Source organism: Leptidea sinapis, chromosome 25 (assembly GCF_905404315.1).
Source record: "Leptidea sinapis chromosome 25, ilLepSina1.1, whole genome shotgun sequence".
NCBI classification, from domain to species: domain Eukaryota; kingdom Metazoa; phylum Arthropoda; class Insecta; order Lepidoptera; family Pieridae; genus Leptidea; species Leptidea sinapis.
The window spans coordinates 2,951,822-2,978,044 of record NC_066289.1 but is presented as its reverse complement, the minus strand read 5'-3'; the positions used below and the strand labels follow the sequence as shown (position 1 = coordinate 2,978,044).

General features: G+C 37.8%; 2 protein-coding genes across 2 annotated transcripts; both read left to right on the top strand.

The window, feature by feature from the left end:
* Positions 1–12,530: 12,530 nt before the first annotated feature.
* LOC126972228 (uncharacterized) lies at positions 12,531–14,265 on the top strand. The gene is made up of 2 exons (XM_050818871.1): positions 12,531–14,034; positions 14,132–14,265. Exon 1 carries the CDS (start codon positions 12,572–12,574, stop codon positions 13,883–13,885), a length of 1,314 nt encoding a protein of 437 aa, XP_050674828.1. The 5' UTR covers positions 12,531–12,571; the 3' UTR covers positions 13,886–14,034; positions 14,132–14,265.
* LOC126971984 (uncharacterized) lies at positions 14,211–24,168 on the top strand. Its single transcript, XM_050818510.1, has 3 exons — positions 14,211–14,352; positions 14,407–15,042; positions 24,035–24,168. The coding sequence occupies exons 1-3, from the start codon at positions 14,211–14,213 to the stop codon at positions 24,166–24,168; spliced, it is 912 nt and encodes a 303-aa protein (XP_050674467.1).
* The last annotated feature ends 2,055 nt before the right edge of the window (positions 24,169–26,223 follow it).

Genomic DNA, 26,223 nt, shown 5'->3' with positions numbered 1-26,223 from the left:
GCGGTTTTCAGGGAGCTTTCTTTCACGTACTACAGAGCTTCCTTGTGAGGTGTTTCCGGGACGATACGACATGGGTAGCTTCAAAAAAAGCGCGTACACCTACCTTAAAGGCCGGCAACGCTCTTATGATTTCTCTGGTGTTGCAAGAGAATGTGGGCAGCGGTGATCACTTAACATCAGGTGACCTGTACGCTCGTTTGTCCTCCTATTCCATAAAAAAAAAAAAAGAATGATTGGGTGCACTAAAGCCGCCTTCCATAATTTCGTGACTACGCATGATGAATAGGAGAGCCGGAAGAGACGGGTTAGGACCGGTGCCAGTTCCGGAGCACATGTCTGCACCACTATCGGGGGAATGCCATCGGACCCGCTCGATTTGTGAATGTCCAAGGTGAGAAGCGCCTTAAGCACGGCGCCGTGCTAGATTTTTACCTCCGGCATGTATGACTCGCACCGCGGAATATGCGGTGGTAGTGCACCTAGGTCATCCAGAGTCGAGTTGGACGTGAAGAGGGAGCCCAGGAGATCAGCTTTCTCTTTCGCGTCATGGGCCAGCCAGTCATCATCCCTGTGCAGTGGCGGAATGGCTGGCTGGCAGAAGTTTCCTTGGACAGCCTTGGCGAGCAACCAGAACGCACGAGTTCCTGAGGGAAGGCGTGCAAGTCTCTCGCCAATTCTGCCAGAGTGCTTCGACTTCGCGTCAGCAATAACTCGTTTGAAGGATCTGGAGGCATGATTGAAGTGTTTTTAAGTTCGCTGGAATTCACATCCTTAGATACCATCGCATTGACCCAAGCCTGATAGCACTCCTGCTTTCGGCGAGAGGCCATTTTGCAGGAGCGGTCAAACCATGGTTGGAACCTGCCACCTATAGGCACAGAGGAGGATGAAATGAAGAATTCCATACCTTGTAGTACCACATCAGCAACAGAGTGAGCAGCGGCATCTGGATGTCTCAGCGAAAAACAGATCTGCTTCCACGCATAGGATGCAAAAAAGCACCGCATCTCGTCCCACTCTGCTGAACTATAGTGCCACACGCGGCGACAGCCTAAGAATCGGGGCCGTGTTATGCGCGTGATCGGCACGGTGCTCCTGATCAGGCAGTGGTCCGACGATCCCAGAGGAGGGTCAACGGAAACTAGGTAGCCATTCGGATGTGAGGTCAACAGATGGTCCAACAGTGAAGGTGTATGATCTTGCACATCTGGCATTCCCGTTGGCGCAATAACCAGTTGCGTCAGACCATATGCTAAGGCGAAGTCGTAAACAGAACTCCCTGCATGATCGGTGGTACGTGAGCCAAGCCATTCGGCATGGTGGACGTTAAAATCGTCAAGAAACACGATCTCAGCAGTGGGGATCTGATCCAACACGGAATCTGTAGCCATTTGGATGTGTTTGAGGAGCCGGTCAGTCTCTGCGTTACCACTATGGGACCTGTACAGGCATGCGTAGATTCGCGGATGGTCATCGCAGTCTACACGCAGCCAGATGACGGATAGGTCCTGTCCTTCAAGAAAACTCAGGCGTCGAGAACAGACATCCTCCCTGACGTAAACGCACACGCCAGCCCGTGGTATAAAGGAGTGTTCCAAATTATACCCCGGGTATAAAAGGTAAGATGAATCAGCCAGGGAGGATATCTGTGTCTCGGTTAAAAAGAGCAGGGCCGGCTTCGCGTCTCCAGATGAAAGTGGATGGTATTTAAATTTGAGCGAAGCCCCCTGATGTTGCAAAAGTCTACAGCGAGTGTGGAGGAGGGTGGTTTGAGCCTCCTGCTCTGTTTGCGTCAGCGCAGATTTGCCCCCTCCAGAATACGCGGGACAGCCTGGGCAACCACTATTAGCTATTGCAACGTCCGACCAATGACAGCTGGCAGGTAGTGAAACGTCCCGATGACGCGATTAAGATTATCCGACGGCGAGCGCGAGATTCATCATTATTAAAAACGATATAATTACATAACGACTGCACCTATGGCTGTATAAAAAATACATTCACGTAGTTAAAAGTATAGAAAATCAACGTGTAAAATAATAAATTATGTTTTTGAACCCAAGTTATTTAAATAAAAGGTTAGAGCTCGAGATTATAGCTAGTAATGTGATAAAATTTTCATTATATTAAGTTTTTATGTAAAATATTAGCGCGCACATTAATAAAACTTGGTTATTATTAAAATAGACTATATAACCTATTGTGTCCGTGAGGACCCAACATGGCACTATCACTCCTAAAATGTCATGTCTGTAAGCCTAAAATGTCTTAGTAATTTAAGTAAAGAAAGCACATGTTATTTGTTTATTTTTGAATATTATCTGTTAATTTTAAAATTTAACTTAAAAGTCTAAACCTGTTTTAGCGTTTGTAAAAATTCGTTAAATATACCAAATAAATCTTCATTAAATACAAAACTGGCTTTCAATTCCTAATATTACAATTTGCCCCAAGCCTGTAACAGCTAGCCCCAATCACGGGGTAAGTTGTAACACGCGTCGTTTTATTTTCAAAGCCGTTTCTACAAAATATCGTTATAGGTTTGATCAAAAGTTTATTGGAAATCGATAGTTCAATTATCACAGTTAATTGAAATTAATACAAATATATAGGGTACTAGGGTATAGGGTACTAGAGGCTTAAGCCTTGCTAAAAGATACGATTATATTTGACGACCTGTATAGCCGAGTGGTTAGCGATCCTACCTACAAAGCTAGAGGTCCCGGGTTCGAATCCCGGTAGGTGCAAGCATTTATATGATGAATATGGATGTTTGTTTCTGAGTCATGGATGTTTAAATGTATTTATGTATGATTATATGTATGTTTATATGAATTTATGTATGTTTAAGTAAGTATATTGTATTAAATATATCGTTTTCTTGGAACCCATAACACAGGCTATATATATGCTTAACTTGGGGCATGATAATTTGTGTAAGAAGTGTGTCAATATTATACTATTATTATGTATGATTGAGAAACTCAATATTTAAATGTAAATTGATCCATATTAGTAGAAATACTTATACTGAACATGGATCAGTATTATATTTTTTATTTCATAAGAATCAAATTACAAAGGTAATTAGTGGTTGGCTGGTCTCTTATTGATCTATTCAAATAAATTCAATATAATAATCATAAAACAATATTAGGTATCACAAAGCATAGTTAACATAAATAATGAATAAAAAATAAATTACTAAAATGTAAAACCGTTTCTAATGTTACCAAAGTGAAGAAGAGTGATTTTATTACTTTGTTTGAATATTTTGACTTCGATATGGTAATAGTTCGGATATTTATCGCGTGCACAGTATAGTTTGAGTATTGTTGAACAAACAAGGTGGAAATAATACGCTTTATTCAAGGTTCTATCCGAGCAGCCAATTTTTCCGAGCAGTAACGGCGGTTGCATGTGAACCGGCCATTTATAAGCCGTCTGTAAGAGCCCTTAATAGACTGACGACAACGAAATGTCAACAACGCGCGTTCATTACTTTTCGGCAACATTTTCCGTATATTTGCTTGACTTTTTTGGGGCATGTGAGATAGACTAAACATATACCAGCGTACTGATGACTTGACAGCCCGATAATGAGTCATCAATTTTGTCTTCAAACGATTCGTCAAGTCTTTCTCCTTTACACGAGGCATTCTTAGGAAATGTTGACTCGCCAAACTCTGGCACAAGACACCGTAAGTCAACATCTCCTGAGGATGCCTCGTGTAGAGGCGAAACACGTGTCGAATAGATTATAAACAAATATTAGCGAAATTAACACTAAAGAAAACTCAAAGCGTTTGGATAATGTGTGTGTTAGCTAATTTAATATTCAAAATACTAAAATACTAAGTAGCTAATTCTGAGCGTGGCTGACTGTTTACGACTTGTCAATAAAAATCGGTTACAGTGAGTATGAATTCGTTTTCTTGTCTTACTGTATGATCGTTAAAGAAATTCTTCTCATTTGCACGCTTTGTTTGTCTGGGATATTGCTAAATTGAGATTTTTTCTTAGAATTGTGTATTTTGATACTAAATAAACATCCGAGAAATTTATTACGCTCTCTCTATTAATACAGAGTTGCGTAGTAAATTTCTCGAAACGGAAAGCAAATAATAAATCATACTTAATTAATTACACAAATAATATTGTCTTCTAGAGTTGCATGTGATATTATAACCACAATAATTACTTGATTTATGAAGTGAAAACTTATATAGGTATGCTGAGCACTTTATATTGTGGTTACTAAATAAGGATGAGTTGCCATCCTCAGCCTTGTAACACTCGATAGTTAGTTAGTCAAAGCAACACTTATATATACAACTAGCTGACCCAGCAAGCGTTGTATTGCTATACAAATTAATGAAAAAAAACGGCTATAAAAAATAGATCTTGGCCTATTCTACCGCCTACCCGAAATGCGCACAAAATTTCATAACAATCGCTTCAGCTGTTTCGGAGGAGTTTGGTAACAAACGCATCAATATGAGAATTTTGTATATTATATTAGTTACGAGACGAGTCTCCTGCCAGAACTCGGCGACTCAACATCTATCAAATTGGTGAAAGATATATCATACTTTGTTTATGAAAAAAAAAGAGGCTTGACGAGCAGGACGTTCAGCTGATGGTAATTGATTCGCCCTGCCATTTCAATGCAGTGCCGCTCAAGATTCTTGAAAAACCCAATAATTCTGTGTGGCACTACAATTGCGCTCGTAACCTTGAGACAAAGTGACTAATCTTAAACTTAAGATGTTAAGTCTCATTTGCATCCCAGTAATTTCACTAGCTACGGCGCCCTACATACAGAAATACAGGAATGTTTACACATTACTGCTTCACGGCAGAAATAGGCGCCATTGTGGTACCCATAATCTAGCCGGCATTCTGTGCAAAGGAGCCTCCCGCTGGTAAAAGAATTTATAACATTTGAGATATTTTAACACATTTCGTACGCTCTAATATTTAAACACTTAGTACATTATATGCAATATGTATAAAAATAAGTATGGCAGTAGTACTTCATATTTGAGCTATTCAAAATAAAACATAAAACCATTCAGAATACTACGCTGCATTCTCTATAACATAAATTATTTCCCGTTCAATATATTCCGTACCGTAGTGCTCTTTAAATACGCATTTTTTTCATAAATTTGCCACATTCGTGCAAATAAAACTTACGCTTGCGTGTTCGTACTTAATCTACTTTGACCCAGTAACTATGCTTAACCACTCTTGCTAAGCCAATTATAGTGATCAACGGCGCTTAAGTATTTATTAATTGGTAATTATTTCTGAAAATGCGAAATTATTAACGAAGTGTTAATAAAAGTACTATTATACTTCCAAATTGGAAACGTTCCTTGTTCTTATTGCTTCATAAATTTTCTTTAATTTTGTTACAAGCAAGAGACTTACGGCAAACTCTTTCGTAAATTATACAAAATAATATTAATTATGTTCGCAATTATTAACGTTTATAATTCTTAGGCTTCTTTTGTTTTTTGTTGGATATGCAATTAATTTAAGCCAAGACTTTGATTTGAAAAATTGCCACACTAAGATATTTATTTGATATTTTTATTCAATTTAATTTAGTTTATTTATTGCGTCGACACTCTAGCTCCTTCTCATGTCCAATTTACGTCAGTTGGTGCTGGGTCTGTTGCTTCGACTGCCGAAGACAGCAAGCGTCGCAAATATGTTGGTCTCAGTGAGTCTTACATCTTTGTGCCGTTTGGTGTCGAGACACTTGGCCCGTGGGGCCCAGAGGCGCTGAGAATGTTCAAAATACTATCTTCGCGCCTCAATAAAGCTACTGGAAACCCAAGCACTGGCAGCTATTTCGGTCAACCGATCAGCCTTGCTATTCAACGCGGTAACTCTGCCTGTATTCTTGGTACGCTTCCACGTAATGATAGTTTTAATTTTATGTAGTCGTGTAGTATTGTAAATATCGTTATAAGATTTGTTTTGTTTGAATAAATGTTGTTTATTTATTCATATTACATGTCATGTACACTTAGTTTTTATTTATTCGACCAACCTGGGTATAATAGGTTAGACAGGTAAATATATAATAACAAATAGATATTATATTAAGATAAAATATATATCGTTATAGAATTGTAAGTCCAACTATTGTACCTCAGCGGGCGTTTTCAATAACCTATCTACCCTTAGTTTAACTTTCGGATACATTGCTGTCACCGTTTAATGACATGATCTTATCTATCCATAGTTATAGTCCAATGCTATCTACAAATGATTTAAGTTTTCTTTAGTGTTAATTCCGCCAATATTTGTATTTAAAACAATCCGACACGTGTTTCGCCTCTACACGAGGCATCCTCAGGACTTGTTATCTCGCCAAAATCTGGCACGAGACTCTGGCAGTCTCGTGCAAGTAACGCCTAATTCAATAAATTTTCCAATGCTATCTGTCAATAGGTTATTGAAATGTAAGTAAGCGTAAAAGGATAGATTTGTCTACGTCTAGTAAGTTAAACTAGGCATAGATAGCTTATTGAAAACGGCCGCTAGATGATTTATAAGTCTAGATAAACTATGACAGCTGTGAAAACAAGTTTGGAGTTAACCTCTATTTTGAGAAAATATCTTTATAAATATTGAATAATTATAAAATAGGATTCATAATCACTTATTGAATGTCAAAAACTACCACCCATTCAAAATAGACTGCCTCAGACCTGAGAAGAACGGGCGCAAGATACTCAGCGGGCTATATTAAATAAAAATATGGATTACAATGTGATATCATAAAATAATCATTTATAATTAAAGACCCTGAGGGTGTCTGCTTCATTCCCAGTCTGTGGTATAATTAAGAAAATCATTTATCTTCTTATAACCTTTCCCATACAAATGTTTTATAACAATTATTTAAAATTTCGTAATACATAAATTTCCTTGGACATTTTGGGATCATATTGTAAAAGCATCTACATCAACCAATAAAAGACATACTATCATAAACTTAATATAATGACGCACACTAACACAATGTGTCATACAAATCGCGAGTGTAAGACATAGCTTGTCACGCACACTAAAGTATTAAACCTGGCCTGTTTTTATCGGCTGTCTAACACCAAGAGACTCTATCCAGACGCATAAATTATCTAAGTTTTTTACATAGTATAATATTATTATGAAAAAATTACATTCTAGGTCCTTACTTTTGTTTTTTTCTTACTATATTTATTTAGTGCCGCTATATTTTTGTATTTTAATTACAAAAGAGGTCAGTATCGCTCTAAAAAATAAAATGGTGCCTTGTTGTCGCTATCCGCACCAAATTAATGTCAAACACGTCTATTAACGGAAATGAAACAGTAGCTCGGACCCAACGCGTCAAAACTATAAAATTCCAAATAAAACCCATTGATAGTTATCAAAGGTTGCAGAGTTAATTTATAGCGCCGGTATACCGCCTTTATATTAAGCTTAATTAAAATATCTTCACATTCTTTGTAATGCCAAGTTTGACTTTGAAGGAGTTGGGAAGTAATCAATTTAATTACTTGATCCGAGATGAATCTCGTTAGCTCATTTAAAATTATGGTAACATTTTCGATGCTTTTAATTTAGAATCGTACTTAACACAATTTGGTATTGATTAAAAGCTTTTCAACACAATAATGTATACTTTAAATGTACGTTTGAATTGATTATTTTAAATATTAATTTAAAAATCGAAAATATTGCAAACAATAACATGTATAAATAAAACAAAAACCAAAAGATAAAAACATGTGTGCAATGCAATTCACACGTGATTGAAGTGAAACCTTCAAAAATTATATATTAGTATAATAATTTTAAGATGTGCATTCTGCATGAACCTCTAAACTGCATATGAAGTCCTGGTACATGTTGCTAGGATGGCACATCATTTCAACCGCTATGAAAGACATTACTATCACTGCTGCCATATTTATGTTTTCCTGGTGTTTATGCAGTAATACATAGTGCGCATGACGTTAATATATTCTATATTAAGGTATACTCGCGACATACATAAGACAATCTCTGCATCAACTATGATCGCCTGGTACCTTAAAAATCTCTTATCTCATTCTCTCGCCAGCTGAATCCTATACCTGTTTGTTTTTCTAGCGTCTCTACGAGTATCAAAAAGTGAGAAAGTAGCCCAAATAACTTACTCGAAAAAGTTCAAAACAAATCTCAATCGTACTTTGAAAAAAAAGCGGGTACTTTTTTAACTCCAAAACAAATTTCATTGCAATCTTGAAAATACATTGGACAAATTCCTGTTTCACAAAATAAACAGTTATGTTCCATTTCATAGGCCACAGATGTCTTTAACATTTTAAGTTTTCTAATAATACAAATGGACTTTGCCACTCATTCGAGCCACTAATAATATTATTTTATCTCCCCTGAATTGAAGCATTCCGCCTGTCAACTAGACAAAGTTTTACTTGGAACATTTTTATTTACCTATTTCACTTGGGAGTGAGAACGGAATTCCACTTCTTAAAATATTATTTCATCTTCAACTTTTGCCGTTGATTTATAGCAATGGATCTATTTATCGCTTTTGAAGTATTCGTGTGAGTTTTATTTGATTAAAATAATAACATAATATCACAGCGAAAATTTAAAATAAATATTTAAATTTACAGAATTAAATTTGTAGAAGCAGAAATGTGTAAACATTACTGTGTTTCGGTCTGAAGGCCGCCGAAGCTAGCGAAATTACTGGGCAAATGACTTAACATCTTGTGTCTCAAGGTGACGAGCAGAATTGTAGTGCCGCTCAGAGTTTATGGGTTTGTCAAGAATCCTGAGCGGCACTGCATTGTGATGGGTAGGGCGTATCAATTACTAACCTTATCCCTTATTTTTATTCAAAAAATTGACGATATAGCTAATGCCCTCTTTGATATCATTAATACATTAATGGACAAGCATAAAGTTCACTTTTTAGTAGGTGATCACCTGAATTATATCATTCATAATCTGTCACTGGTGAAGGTTTTTAAGTTTAAGTCAGGATTAAGATTTTACAAATTAATGCTGAAAAGCTCAGTACAACAGTAAGACCGTACTAAGTAACGACACTTGGTAGGATTTAATAATTAAAGTTCCCTACCCTCTAAAATACAATCCCCGAATAACATTTATACATCACATAGATTTTGAAAATAAGCTTTGCTCCCATCGGGTTCAAACCCCCACATCGCTTGCTCCATAGGAAGACACGAACTTTCGAGTAAAATGGAAATTGTGCATAGACTATACAAATGATTTAAGTTTCCTTTAGTGTTAATTCCGCCAATATTTGTTTTTAAAACAATTCGACACGTGTTTCGCCTCTACAAGAGGCATCCTCAGGACGTGTTGTCTCGCCAAAATCTGGTACGGATTTTGAATTGGATTTAAAAACAATTATTTTTTAAAAACATTTGTATCATTATGGATTTCCGCAAAGTAACGCCTAATTCAATAAATTTTCTTGTGCATAGACTTTCATCTACTGAATTCTACATACAATTTCTAATCATAGACAAATAAAATTAGAAAACACAATTTATGAACGATGCGGGACTCGAACCCACGACCTCTGGCGTTCCGTGCCAGTGCTCTGCCAACTGAGCTAACCGTTCGAGTGATATATCGTCATAACATCTTGTATGCTTTGTTCAACTCTCAGGTTGCAGCTTCATCTATAGGATAGTGTCAGAGCACTGGCACGGAACGCCAGAGGTCGTGGGTTCGAGTCCTGCATCGTTCATAAAATTATGTTTTCTAATTTTATTTGAGTATTAATCCTAGAAATGAGGGTTACTCGTATAACTTTAAAAACATAACAAATTCTAGTCATAGGTTTTTTAACAAATAATATTAATCATCAACATTAAATACAATCTAATTAAACGAAAATAACTATTTGGAAAAAAATTTAAATCAGTTTTGGAGAAGAAGATTTGTATTGATCATACACATATTGGCTAATAACTGAATATTTTATGAATATAATAAGAATTCTCTAAAGCTTTTCCTTTGAGATCGTACGTTTGCATGTGCATACATTGCATCACGCTCCACTGAATACCCAGCACTCGTAATTTAAAACAAAGCCTATACACACAAAGCAATACCGGCTTTATAGCCAATGAAATAAAAAGCACAATTGCTCACCCAAATTTGCTATTGAGTTAGCAATGTCCAGTGTATGTGAAAAAATAAGAATCCAACATGTCTGACCGTTTCCGACGGCTATTATTCTGTCTCCCTATATATCCGTTTCCGCTTGTCGCAAAACAAAATACTGCGGAGAAAAAGGAAAACTAAGTGCAATTGAAGGTACCCAGTGGCTCATTGAGTAGAACCAACATTTACAATGAGAGGATTATGATAAGTGGCTATTCAATTTTTTTTGTCCCAAGCAAATTTTATTTATTCCTGTCTTCTTTAAATCTTAATTCTTATCCCATTTAGAGAACCGACGCTCACTGAATGCAAATGTAATTTCTAAAAAGTATTTAAGCTTTTGAACAAACCGAGATCCCGTCTGCGTTTGTTTGTGATTGTGATTTATATTAAAAAAACTTTTCTTGACAATATATCTTACAAAATTCTTAAGAATTTTAGTTTTCAAGCATTAAAAGCAAAATAGGAGTTATTATAAAGGGGGCTGCTGAAAATCACCGCTGTACTGGAATTATACCAACGATGAGTCAGCTCCTTTTGATAACAATGACTGCTACACCGTACTTTTAAATTTAGAACATCACTATAATACTTATTTTGCATATATTTATGTTTTTTTTTGGTTTGTAGCGTTTTTGCTTAGATTAAGGAATGGTCTTCGCTGTGCTCCAACTAGATACCGAAGGCGTAGCCGCAAAGTGCGGTGACTAATACTATATCCAGTGTGGGTAAGTGGGCGTATTCGAGCCAGTCTCGAACAATGTGTGACGTTGATGTACCATTAAGCAAATATTATCAGCTAAGGTACGTAAATAATAAACAAACACTTCGCACTGTGTACTATGCGCTAGTTGATTCGCGTGATCAACTACGCTGTTGGTGTGTATGGTCGTACCTACAATACATATACTAAAGAGGTATATATCTTGCAAACCAGATTTATAAAATATTTGGTAAGCAAAAAAGATAAAAATAATTGTAAAGGTGATTATCGAAAACTATATTCACTAACTAAAATACTACCTGTTGATTTAAAAACCAAATTCCAAATAGCAATAGATTTTTATTTTAACGATAGTTTGAAAGTTCCTATAAAAAATAAATATAACTCCAGAAGCGTGAGGGAGGGAAAGTTAATGGTTCCAAAGATTAAAAATTACTACGGCAAAGGATTGAATGAATATGTGGTGCCAGTCATATACAACGAGATAGCGTGGCAGAGGAGTGTTCCCAAACTATATAAAAATGCAGTTAAATTTAAGATGAAAAATGCGCTGTTGAATAGCATTGAATAACTCTCACTGAATGTTGTTCAATGTTATTCAACAATAACAAGATACAATAATAGATTTAGTAAATGTTTTCTTTTGTCTAATTTGAATAATTCTAATAATGTTTAGTTGTAAGTCCTAATAGTTTAGATTATAGTACGTAGTAGTTAAGTATGTACACATAATTAAATGTTTTTTAAGCGCATTAACTTGCCAACAAACTGTTGAAGTTGGGGTGCTTAGCAGAAACCTCCACGTGTGGGCGGTGGTGTCGATCCACGATGAAACCTCTCTTAGGCGTTCTGAATAGAGAGACACCTACCTCTCCGGTGCACCCTGGAAACATTGCGCCTGTGACTGATTTGCTATTGCGCTCGATTTTCACTAATTGCTGCGTAATGGCAGTCCTTTGCTGGCCAGTGGCTAATATCTGCTCCACTCTTCCGGCGGTTAGTGGGTGCCAACCGGAAGATTTTACAGCATCCACCTGCGTCTTTGGCCTGCGCAGTTGATCGCCGTACGCGGGGATGACGGAGTCCTGGGAGGTTGAGCGGGACAGGGGTCGGGGATTAGTTACCCCTGTAACGTAATACGCTTCCTTCGGTCCTGATTTCAAGCTAAACGGTAGCCCCGTGAGTAGCCGCCACGAGGGTAATGGTCAAGTGTCCCCGCCTTGGCAGGGCCACAGGCGAGGTTCGGCTGGTCCCCGCAAGGGGAGGTGCTCAGCCATGCTGACGGGGTAAGAATGGGTGGAGGAACTGATGGATAGGATCGAATCCATCAGCCGCTCATCTCGAGCTCCCGATGTCGCGCAAGAGGCCAACCAGCTGGACCTATATTCCCCTTGCAGCCCTGATGGTTAAGTTAACCATCCCCAGTTGCGGGCTCGGTGGAGGGTGGGGAGCAAGGGGAACGAAGTTCTTACCCGGTAAACTATGGACAACCCAAGATCCAAAAAAACCCCTAAACAAAATAATTCCCCGGCGGAGAAATCCACCGGGACCACACAAACCTCTGGAGCGTGTTCAGCACCTGCTGGCACCCAGAAATTACAGACCAAGGAGCCTAATAGGGAACCGTCTATGGGCACAGACGCCGCATCAGCAGTGTCTGCCCAATCAGTCAGCAGACTGGAGGCAGGTTGGACCCTCGTATCTTACAAGGGCCGAAACCAAAACAAACCCCGAATAGGGGAAAGTCACTCGGCACATGACAACACAGATCGCCATCGACCCAACAGGAGGCAAAGGCGCATAGCAGCTCGCCTTCGCAAGGCCAACGCTCAGAAAGCTAGCGCCTCAATGCCCTCCTCTGAACCCGAACCGCAACCCAGCACCTCACGAGGTTCGGATATGCCGGTCAGGCAAGCCCGGTATGATCCTAGGAAGGCCCCAGACAACCGAAGGCCTCCTTCCAACAAAGCAGGCGGAGTAGCCCAACCCTCGACATCCACCAAACGCACTCGCTTGGACGACACCAACTCTCCGAGGGGTGACCACAAGAGGGCCAAATTGCTAAATCGGCCCAAACCGACAACATACGCCAACGCTGCGAAAACCGACCCTGTTGTGGCCATAACATCTACCACTACAGGGCATATTGACGCGAATATGGCACAGCTTATACAAAGCAAGCTTGAAGATAAGCTCATGACAGCCATGATGGCCGCTATGAATGAAGACAGAGAAGGGCCTGCGTTTCTGGGCAAACCCGTCTATGATGGGGGCATCCTAAAACTGTGGTGCTCTAATCTTAAAACATTGGAGTGGCTGAAAATAGCTGTCCCTGAAATCCAACTCCCTAACGGTGACACCCTGGCAGTAAAAAACATCTGGGAAATACCCAACCGCGTCAGGTGTGGCATTCTACTACCAGGTGAATGGAAGGACACCAAAGCAATCGGCGGGATGCTACGGTTCCAGAACTCTTGGGCCAAAGTAGACAGCTGGTTGTTACACGCCCTTTATCACCACAACGACCACAGCTTCATCGTGGTAAGCATCCCGGAGGACCAAATCCCCAAAATCTTGGAGCATGAGCGCCGGCTATCATTCATGCTGGGCTCAGTATATCTGAAGTTCCAGGGGCCAGGAGGTAAATACACCGAGACCCCCCCCTCTAAGGATACAAACGGTGAGGCATCGACAACAACTGGGAATAATATAGACGACAGTGATGCACTGCCGGAACCCATGGACGCTCAAGCAATTGACCCAGCAGACGGCAACTGCGCCACTAGCTCTCCCTCGGAGGAAGTGCTCGACAGCCTAAAGGAGCTCGAAGAGCTTCTGGCGACGGGCACCAAAGGCGATGCCGACTGCACCAAGGGCATTGAAGAGCTCTGCATCGGGGATGGCGAGGAGGGTGTGCTATCCAAAGATGGCATCCCCTTCTAAGTGCAGCACCATCCAAATAAACCTCCACCATAGCGAAACCGCAACGGCCCAACTTCGGAAATGGTTGGAGGTTAACCCTACAGCTCTCGCCCTAATCCAGGAGCCGTGGGTTAGGCGGGGCCGGATATGCCATCTCTCCAATATCGGAGGTAAGCTTATACATTACTCAGGACCAGAACACCCTAGAGCCTGTATCTACATTTCTAATAATCTACATGTGCAACCCCTAACAGATTTTTGTTACAGAGACTTATGCGCAATAAAAATACTGGACAGACACATCCTTCCAACTCACCAGAGAGCGATAGTGGTCGCCTCCGTCTATATGCCGGACGGGGAAGACCCACCGCCGGAAGAACTTGTCAAACTGGTGAACTACTGCGAGACAATCAAGAGCGAGCTTATTGTGGCTGCAGACTGCAATGCACATCACCCGCTCTGGGGCATGCAAACAACCAACAAAAGGGGTAAGCAACTCACTGAATACCTTTTTTCTACTAACCTTAATATCTTGAATGTAGGTTCAGAACCCACCTTTGTAAATAGAAGGAGCAAAACAATTATAGACATCACCTTAGCAACAGAGGGAGTGTCTGATTACATATCCAATTGGCATGTGTCGAAAGAAGCATCCTGCTCAGACCACAAATGGATACTTTTTAACATGGAGGTAAACATCACTACACCGCCTCCCAAGAGGAAACCCCGCAGAACGAATCTTACTCAGTACAAGTCGCTGATGGAATCGCGTCTAAAGGACGAAACACTCCCAGCCAGGATAATCGGAGTAGACAACATCGAAAACCAAATAGAAAAAATATACAAATTCATGACTGCCAGTTATCATGCTACATGTCCCCTCACCAGCCCTCAATCAGACAGACCAAGACCCCAGACCTGGTGGGGACCTGAATTAGAAAGGCTCAGGAAAAAAGTGAGGAGACATCTGAACCGCGCAATGAACACAGGCGATCAATACGACTGGGACATCTACAAAGAGTGTAAGTCTGAATACAAGAAACGCATCAGATACAGAAGATCAGAAGGCTGGCGTAAATTTTGCAGCAGCATCCAATGCCATAACCAGGCCAACAGGGCAAGGAAATTAATCTCTAACCAACCCAGGCAAATCCTTGGATCCCTGCTGAAACCTGACGGTACATTTACCAACTCACCAGAGGAAACAGAGCGAGTCCTGACGGAAACTCACTTTCCAGGATGCAAAATAATGCAGCATATCGAGTGGGTAAATGAAAACATAACCGCTGAGGAAGCTGACTGGCAACTAGCACACAAGTTGGTGACAACCGATAAAATAAAGTGGGCTATAAATTCCTTTCACCCCTTTAAGTCAGCAGGACCTGATGGGATCTTTCCCGCCTTGTTGCAATGGGGAGGAGAAGGTCTCCACAACCGGCTGATCAACATTTTCAGGGCGTGTCTAGCGCATAGATACATCCCTAGGATATGGAGGGAAGTTAAAGTGATCTTCATACCTAAACCAGGTAAAAGTGACTATTCAAACGCTAAATCTTACAGACCCATAAGCCTTACCTCTTTTACCCTAAAGACCCTAGAAAGGTTGTGTGAAAGAGAACTGAGGGAGAATTACCTTAAGAACATACCCCTACACCCCAACCAACACGCATACAGTCAGGGTAAAAGCACCGAATCTGCACTCCACGCTGTAGTGAACGTTATAGAGGGCGCACTTTCGGAAAAAACCTTTTGTCTAGGAACTTTCGTGGACATTGAAGGAGCCTTCGATAAGACAAAATTTACAAAAATAAAAGAAGCATTACACCGCCATGGAGTATGTACAACTCTGTCATCATGGATTGAAAACATGCTCAAACACAGAGTGATTTTACTAAATGAAAGTGAGACACAGAAAGCATTTGTAGCTAAAGGCTGCCCCCAAGGAGGAGTTATCTCACCTCTTTTATGGAACTTGGTAGTAAATGATCTAATTACCACTCTAAACGAAAAACACTACTTTACGGTAGGCTACGCAGACGACCTAACTATATTAATAAGCGGAAAGTTTGCCAGTACTATATGTGAAGTAACAAATGCAGCATTGAAAATCGTGGAAAGATGGTGCATAGATAACGACCTATCAGTCAACCCACATAAAACAGAATTGGTAATGTTCACAAACAAAAGAGTCCTGGGTAACTATAAACTGCCAAAACTGTTTAACACCGAACTCCAACTAAACAGCGAAGTGAAATACTTAGGAGTTATACTTGACAGCAAGTTAAACTGGGCGGCCCACTTGGAAACTAAAATAAATACAGCTACCGTAACCTTCTGGCAATGCCGTAGAATGTTGGGAAAGACATGGGGACTTGCCCCGAACATCGTACTATGGCTCTACACAGCTGTGATACGACCTATGATATGTTACGGCGCAGTTGTATGGTGGCCACGCACCAAGCTGATCACTACTTGTAATAAACTGCAACGATTCCAAAGACTAGCGTGTATGGCTATCACAGGATGTATGCGAACTACACCTACCGCGGCTGTAGAAGCTATGCTGAATCTTCCGGCACTACACCTCTATATAAAACAAGAGGCGGCCTGCGCCGCAGTAAGGTTGAAGACATTAAATCTTTGGAAAACCACTCAATCCCCACACCCAGAGGTTCTAAATGAGGTGATTGAAAAGGAGCCTCTGCTGTTGGCAGTAAGTGATAGATCTCCAAAGGAATACATATTCGATAAGAGATACAAAATACAGCTGCATGAAGAACTGAAAGAGGACCTCAGTACAAAAAACCTCAGGATTTTCACAGATGGCTCAAAGACAAGGTCGGGCACGGGATACGGAGTGTTCTCGGATGACCTAAATATAAGAATAGCTGCATCACTAGGAGCTCATAACACTGTCTTCCAAGCAGAATGTATGGGTATCATAGAAGCAGTCACTGCTACTTTGACTCGAAAGGTAAAAGACTACTCCATCCGCATCCTTTCAGATAGCAAATCAGTACTACAAGCCCTACAAAGCCACACTATCACCTCTAAGCTAATATACAACTGTCACCAATGTCTGAGGGAGTTATGCGAAAATAACAACCAAGTAACTCTTCAATGGATAAAGGGACACAGTAACTCACGAGGGAATGATGCCGCTGATGAATTGGCCAGGAGAGGCTCAGCGATGACAGCAAAAGGACCAGAACCAACTATCCCTCTCCCGCCTAGCTGGCCTACGAAGGTAATACGCCAACACACCAAGGAATTACATAATAAGTACTGGATGAACGTAAGTGGGTGTAGACAAGCAAAAGAAGCTCTACCACAAATAGACCCCAAGCTCTCTCGCAAGCTAGTAAAACTTCCACGACCTAGGTTACGGAAAATAACTCATGTACTAACGGGTCACGGCCCTTTTAACAAGCATCTGTTCAATATAGGTGTCACCGACAGCCCACTCTGCAGAGCCTGCACGAAGGCGGACGAAACGGCCACACACGTCATTTTGGAGTGTAGGAGTGTGGCCTCATACCGGGCCAAACACCTGGGGTCACCGAGGACTCTCCCCGAGGTCATGGGTGACATCAGAGGTTTGATACATTACCTTGAGGAACTAGGGTGGCAGGATTAGCCGCCCTCCTCACCACGCAAAATAGGCGCGCTGTAGTCGTCGAGTTGCGGATAATAGCCCGTGATAACCTATAACCTATATATATAACTGTTGAAGTTTGGCAAGATATATTAATAAGTTAAAAGTGTACTTATTTAATTTAAAAAAATTAATAAAAAAAATATGCCTTTTCAGGCCACATTAAACTTTACTAATTATAATTGAATCAAAAATGCCGGGTTGCGTAGTAAATCTTTGGGATCACAATATATCATCAGTAAGTATTTTGTATTTTATTAATTTCAATTAAAAATAACACAAAGCGTTACTAGCATCAAATAGTTGACGTAATAAAAAAGCTATTGTCTTAGGTAGTGCGGTATCTAGTTGGAGCGCAGCGAAGACCCTTCATCTAAGGTTTTGTTTTTGTATTTTTTTAAAATAGTATTTTATTTTTTTATTCTAACATATTTTATAACTCTTTCTTAGTTGTATTATATATAATAACAAAAAAATCTGTCAGTCTGGCCATAAATATTAGATACTTAAACATAAAAATTTCTCTTTTTAATTTGTACTCAAATTTGTAACGGTGACAATTTCCCGCCATTACACATATTATTTTCGAAGTTGATAGTAGGTATATCACAATATTTGAATGAGGTATTGAAGAAGACAGAGTTTCAGGAATAGCTTTGCACAAAGTAGGAAGGGGGGGTATACTTCAAAGCTATGTACATACTATTGGGCGTTTGTTCGTATACCATACAATTGATAGATATGATGCGTTGGTCATATTCATGATAAAATTTTCTGTTTCTAATGGAAACAAAAAATCTTTCGCGTGAAATGACACATTCCGCTAGGATTTTCTGCGTTTCATTAAGAAATGTCCTAAACTTATTGCTATCTTACGACATGACATACCCTATATAATACCTTAACAGTATTAAGAATAGCTCTATCGAAATGCTAGCATTCTGTGAAAGAAAATAGACACACCCATCAATACATAAAATATTAATAATTTCAAATCTAAACTTCATAAATCTTAATAAAAATTAAGGAGGCAAACACTAAGAACTTATGAACCATTTTTATATTTACTTTACTTAATATATTGACATCCTCGCGTTTTGCAAAATAAATCAATCTGCCCGGTATCTTTTAAATATTATGTATTGTGGATATTTTGGGCGTCTATTTTTACTTTCCATCAGGTTAGGCAATTACCCGTCTGCTCCCTATAATTAAAAAAAAAAACAGTTAGACTACAAGTCAGAAGTAAAAACTGCATAGCTTTTCAATTTTGTTAACACTATTTATGGTAATAATAATATTGACACACTTACACAAATTATCTTGCCCCAATCTAGGCATAGCCTGTACTATGGGTACAAGACAACGATATATTTAATACAATATACTTACTTTCGCAAGTCCTATCTGGAGGCCTACATATCAATGTTATATTGACCGCCTTGAAAAAATACAAAAGATATTTATAAAAAAATTGAATTTTAAATCTCAATTCATTCCTATAGACTACAAAGAAGCCTGTAATTATCATAAAATCGATACCTTGGAAGATAGAAGAGATGTAATTGATATGTTACTCCTTTATGATATATTACATAATAAATTTGACTGTCCAGATATCTTAAATAAAATATCATTCCAGGTACCAACATTACGTACTAGGCATACTAATTTATTTAACATTCCCTTTGCCTCTACTAAGTATCTTAAATATTCACCTCTATTTCGAATTCCTGACATATATAATAAGAAATTTTCTTCCGTCGACATTTTCAACTTATCATGTCTGAGGTTCAAAAAACTGATATTAAATTGTTTAAATTGCAGGAGTTAATCATCATTATATTCAGGATAAATTATTAGTCTCACATCGTAATTTAAACATTATATTCGAACACTCACATTCACTCACTCCACTCACATTCACTCACACTACTCACACTACTCACATTCACTCACACTACTCACACCACACAACCTACTCACCGTTTCAGTTACTCAATATGGATACGATTTCTTCTTTTCTTTCTATTTAATTTTTTCTTGTAAGTTTTTCTAGTATTTTTCGTTTTTGTCTTAAACTACTTTGTCACATACTTATTGTACTGTTAATAGTATTCCTTTTAATTGGCGTATCTATTCTGTATAATTTTTAATATACTCTTTTCACTTTGTTAGCTGTAAGGAATCATAAATAAATAAATAAAATAAAATAAATAAACATACATAAATACATATAAACATCCATGACTCGGAAACAAACATCCATTATCATCATATTATAAATGATTGCACCTCGGATTCGAACCCGGGACGTCTAGCTTAGTAGTCAGGGTAACTAGCCATTCGGCTATATGGGTCGAATATTTATAGGTTATAAATTTTTTATAATTTTTTAATTTAGTTTGATTGTAATGAATTCCATGCACCATATTATCCCACAGTATTATCATGTCTTAATGTCTTAATGTGACAGTACGAAACCAAGGAGCAACAAGAAATACTCGTTTAAATGACATTATACGATGAATTATACTTTAAAACAGCACTTTGAAGTCACATCGGATTAGAAAGGTCGAATTTCTTATTTACGCTCTGATTTATTGATGACAGACCTTGAGGTATGGCTCGTGTGTTCGTACTTAATCTTGATTTAAGATGGTGTGGTTTGTGACTGGCCAGCGACGATTTTAAATTATTTACGATCTATGCATGGTTCTTGTCAAGACCGGCATAATGCTTGCGGTATTTTGAAAATAACCCGTCTATTAATATAAATTTAAAGTATAATATTTACACTTATAAGTAAAGTAGCTGTGTTGTTGTTATTTGAATTCAAATCACTTATTGAACGTTAAAAACTACAACCCATTCGATATAGTATGCCTCAGACCTGAGAAGAACGGGTGCAAGACTGCAAAGCAGGCCTTTTTTATTGTTAATTTACTTACAATATATTATTTAGTATTGTACAGTAAATTTTTATCATTAAAGCCTGAGAACATTCGCTCTATTCCCAGTCTGTTTATTATAATTAATTATATATATAATTTCTGCTCTTGAATCTTAATACTACATAGTTTAATATTTATACATATAAAACATAATAATTTGTTTTTTATTACAGTACAGTAGTGCACAGGATGTCGGCTAGATTATGGGTACCACAACGGTGCCTATTTCTGCCGTGAAGCAGTAATTTTTAAGCATTACTATGGTTCCGTCTGAAGCCGTAGCTAGTGAAATTACTGGGCAAATGAGACTTACCATCACATGTCTCAAGCGCAATTGTAGTGCCGCTCTGTATTTTTGGGTATTTCGAGAATCCTTACCTTTAACCCAAGAGTGGCATTGCATTGTTATGGGCAGGGCGTGTCAATTACCATCAGCTGAACGACCTGCTCGTCTCGTCCCTTTCTGTCATATAAAAAAATCATATATATCATAATAATAATAACAAATAAAGTTAACAAAAACAGAATATTTTTTTTTAATAAGGGTTAAGTAGATTTTGTATCAATAACTAAAATACATACATGCAATAATATAAAAGTGATTCTTGTAATATTAGAATAAATGGGCGATTTTATTACCCTGTTAAAATATGAAACATAATTGACCATTGAAAAATGAATTTTCGTTTCACATTTTTGTTACAACAATATCTTATTTTCTATCGTCCATCAACCAGAAAATTAAAGGGTAACCTGTTTGTTTTAACATCGACTCGCTCGTGGACGCTGTAAGTGTTCGCACAGACAGAGCTCGCGATTTCCATTGCGTTCTAAATTTATCTCAAAATAAGTTTTTGAGTATAAATTTACAATAATTATATTAGGTTTATAAACCTAATAATAATAATAATATTGACACACTCTTGTACAAATTATCTTGCCCCAAAATAGGCATAGCCTGTATTGTGGGCACAAGACAACGATATATTTAATACAATATACATACAGTTTAAACATACATAAATACTAATAAACATCCATATTCATCATATAAATGTTTGCACCTACGATTCTAACCTCTAACTCAGTAGGCAGGGTCACTAAACACTGGGCTATAGGGGTGATATATGATATATGCATGTGATACACAACCCTCATTCTTTTTTGGATTAATTCCAAGGTGAAGGCGCCTTTACTTAGAGAATCACATCCTCCAGGGTATAATGGAAGGCACAATGACAGCAATGAGCTCCTCTGTTATATAAAAATAACAACCTTGCTACTCCAGAACCAAAACCAAGTTCAGAGAGCATCAATTCCAATGCGGTTCAGAATTTTTGTTTTTCGAAGAATCCGGAACTGCATTGAACCTAATGCGCAGTAGTAGTGGTGAAAGTCTTTTACGATTCATCACTTTTTCTCATAATATTTACGAAGACTTATTAAAACAGTGGTCAAATATTTATATTAATTAAGCTTACAGTACAATTAAAAGCAAAATTTATTCTCGACTGGTTTAAGACTGAAAACGTTGATCGTTCTGTGTGTGCAAGCCTTATTGATCGAAAATATAAAAAGCAAAAACGAGTAATATCCGGCGGGGTATTGTATCCAGGTTCAAGTAATCGAAATTAAGTGATCCATTACAAGATACCCGCCTCTTGTTATGTTAAGCAAACGACATTATTATTTATGGAACAAATTTTTATGCGTCGTTAAGTAATATAGCTTTTTAGTTTCCTTTCTACGGGTAATTTATTATAGTTAAAATCGGCTTTTAATTGACTTTCATTGGAAGTTCTTTCAGTAGATACGGATTTCAGTTACGAAACTTAAATTTAATGATAAATTTATTTAAATGATTATGCTAAAACTTCGAGTCATTTGGTAAAATGAACAGATTAAAAGTAGGTAATAAATAAAATATATAAAAAGAGCGAAGAACATGTCGAATTATTGATGTTTCATTCTGTGGGTGTAAATCACAAAACAGAAGATAATCTACCTGATATACCCAACATTATCTGCCCATGATAGTGTCAGTAAGTCCAGTACGTAATACGATACAATAGCATCGCTACATACATATTCGTTCATCATGACTATTATCACATTATGAAGTTTATGTAGCATTTATCAAGTATAGTATTATATCCCAAAACTGTTAAGTGTTCCACAGGGAGTACAAAACAAAAGTGGAATCGCCATCAAGGCGAAGTTAAAAATATTTTTTTTATATTCATTAAGTGGGTGATATATTTATAATAATGTACTAATTTTGTTAATTTGTTATTTTTGTTCGACACATAGATGGCCGTTGGGGCAGTAAAGTCCTCGAATGGCGAACATACCGGAAGACGCAGTGTTGGTAGGCTCCCCACAAGATGGACCGACGATCTGTTCAAGATCCCCGGAATATGTTGGATGAGGGCAGCACAGGACCATCGTCGTTGAAATCTTTGAGGGAGGCCTTTGTCCATCAGTGGACGTCCTCCGGCTGATGATGATGATGAACCATAATAATATTTATCATATTATGAACTGATCGTGCTCCGATGCGAGCTGATTTTACCCGAATGTGCGTTACACATTTAATACACACAAAATAAAATCTTCAAATCGCCTAAAGAAGTTTCGGCCATAGACTTGGAATGACCTGACAGCGCGATTTTCTATCTTAGAAAAGAGAAGATCTAAGAGATCTTCTTCTTTCTCTTTCGCACTCTTTGTTTATCTATAATATGATATTGTGATGCAAGATTTTGGCTTCCACTGCAAAAAAATCATACAGTCCTCTTTGTATAAATTTACTATAATTTTTTTCAATTTTTCAATGCTTTTCCCGTTCGAATAGTGGCCAGTGGACGTTAAAGTTAAAGTTTAAAAGTTCGCCAACAAAACTCAATAAAAGCAAGTAAGCCCTACTTATTTCAATTTAGCTCCGAATTTCAACTAATTATAGAATTCAATTATACATTGCTCAATAAATATATTATGTATCACTAACCCGCAGGAAAACTTAATTACTACATTTATCAGTTTTCACCCTTTTAATCATATCTTAAAAGCAATCTTCCGGCCGGATGGTTGGCATATTAATCTAGTCATCTCAATAACACCCTTATCATAAAGGAATAATGGCTAAATTTCACAGAAAAGAGAATCCGGTTATGGCTAGCAATTTGAAAGTTCCAAGAGTCATATTACTTTATTCGTGAACATCTGAATCAAAAGTCCTAATCTTTCATGTTTGTCTGATTCGCTTTAATCTTCGGATCGTTTTGAATTACAGTCTAATGAATGTTTTGCAGCGAATTTCTTACGTAAAAATTCGTCGGAAATTAATCTTCTTCATATTTTAGCAGTTGTGATTGGTTAACTCTTTAGACATTTAAGTTTGATGTAGTAATTACCAATGGTTTTTTCAGCTGTCTCTTTTCTTGTTTATTGTACGGATAAACTGAAAATCACAATTGTATAAATGGCCACGGAAAGAAGTATTGAAATACTCTTGAAATATAGAGAATTAGGAGTAGTAATGTATTTATGGTGATGGGGAAGGTAGAGGGGAAAAGGCCGAGAGGCCAAAGTCCGAAGAGATGGTTGGATCAAATATCCGAACACCTGGATATTCCGGTCATTGCACCTGGCCACAGACCGTAACCGATGGAGGCGTGCTGTTGACAGTATACTGAGTCACGATCCTCAGTAGTGAGGGGACGACGAAGAAGATGCAGTAGTAAAGGCTTAAAAATAGTTTTAGTACGGATGTGCTCGCTTGCCTAACAGGTAGGTGGAATATGAAAACGTCAAATTAGAAAGGACTGTAGGGAAAACTGAAGTTGGCAGACCAAAAAGACTTCGGTCTGACGACAATGCTGGAAAAGGTTGGATGAATCTGTTCAATAACAGAGATGAGAAAATATGGAGAAAGCCTTAATCCAGGAAGGGAATTCATGAAGGATAACGATACAACATAATAAGTTTTAGCTATGCTATAAAAAACATTTTTAACTTAATCTTACTTCAAATACAACTAAAAACAAAACGAAACTATCAAAATAGGTATAAAAATGCATATGTGAAAGCAATCTGGATGTGTGGCGGTCCTCCACAGTGCGGTTTTCAAGGAGCCTTCGTCCACATACTACAAAGCTGTGGTATGAGCTTCCTTGTGCAGTGTTTCCGGGACGATACGACATGGGTACCTTCAAAAAAAGCGCGTACACCTTCCTTAAAGGCCGTCAACGGTCCTGTGATTCCTCTGGTGTTGCAAGAGAATGTGGGCAGCGGTGATCACTTAACACCAGGTGACCCGTACGCTCGTTTGTCCTCCTATTCCATAAAAAAAAAGCAAATGTGTTTGTTTTGTTATTTGTCCGAAACAGGCATTTCGCACGTACGTCAGCCCTTATTTAAGTGACAATGGCGGTTCTAACATATATATTCGTTAAATACTATCAAAACATACTTTTAAGGTTATAAACTTAGCTTTATGTATTATTTTTAAATAATAGTAAAAAATACGCTTAAGTTGATTGAGTTTAACGTATCACAACTTTAATGACACTTTATTACATCATAAAGTTAACTCTACATTTTATCAGGCGAGACCGTTACATTGAGGGCATTAATAAATATTAATATGGAAGCATTAAGTTTATGAAGCACAAGAAGTATCAACAAATAAAAGGGAAGTGAATATTTATTACAAACCTTGCTTCCACGTAATATACTGCATAAAGTTAGAACATCTCGTTTTAACTATAAATAGAACGACAGTGTTTCATCAAAGAAATATATAATATTATGACTCTTTTAATATTTACATATATTAAACTAGCGAACCTGACAGACGCTGTTCTGTAAATAAAAAAAAATATGTACCTAAGTGTTCGGGAATAACGTTGTCTAAAGCCGAATGTAGAAATGAATGAATGATAAGGATTAATATCGTATATGTGTAAACAGCTTTTACATAACCTCTTTATCATGACCAATTTTTAAAGTATTAAAATGGATGTAGTATGTTATTCTTAATTAATTTTAATATCTATAATAGTTGCCACCGCGGATTTTTCTATAGAACTATACATAAATATAAAAGATACACAATTCCACGATACATTATTTTGTTAAATCTCAGTGGGTTTTCGTTGAAAGCTCCCAGACGGCTTATTTTGGGGAGCAACAACAGAGTGTATAAAAAAATAATTGGAATGAAACATACATAGGCATCAAAGAGGATGTAAATACTACGTAATAACGTGGGACTGCCCAAGTAAAAATTGAAATTTAGTTTAGTATGAAACGTGCAGTCAATCGACATAAGTTTGAAATAATAGTAATTACAGTATGTTGATTGGCGACGAAGTATAATTCGGCTTAGTTTGAAACGTACCTTACAAAACGTAGTGGATTTCAGCTATCTCCGTTTTTTTCAAGATTATAGCCGTCATCTGTCAGTCTATTAATTACTAAACCACTTTTTTCTTAGAGATTTGAGCTACGCTGATAGACATGTCAATGATTGGCTGAACTTAGCAGAAGTTGATATGATGCATAACCAGTTGGTAGGAATCTGCAACAAAGAGATTTTTTCAAATTATTATTTTTTTATTATTTATTTTTGCAACACAAAAATTTTGTCCTCAAAAAAATGTAAATACGTGCTTATCATGGAGATTATTTGAACAGTGTTGAAGTGAAATATATATACGAACATAAATTTTTATGACTGTGATTGTGTT

Bases quoted from the DNA above. Each gene is read 5' to 3' on its own strand.
- LOC126972228 (XM_050818871.1), top strand. From the start codon at position 12,572: ATGGGCACAGACGCCGCATCAGCAGTGTCTGCCCAATCAGTCAGCAGA.
- LOC126971984 (XM_050818510.1), top strand. From the start codon at position 14,211: ATGCCGGACGGGGAAGACCCACCGCCGGAAGAACTTGTCAAACTGGTG. The intron at 14,353-14,406 runs GTAAGCAACTCA...TCTTGAATGTAG, and splicing joins GCAAACAACCAACAAAAGGG to GTTCAGAACCCACCTTTGTA. The intron at 15,043-24,034 runs GTACATTTACCA...GTGATGGGGAAG, and splicing joins ATCCCTGCTGAAACCTGACG to GTAGAGGGGAAAAGGCCGAG.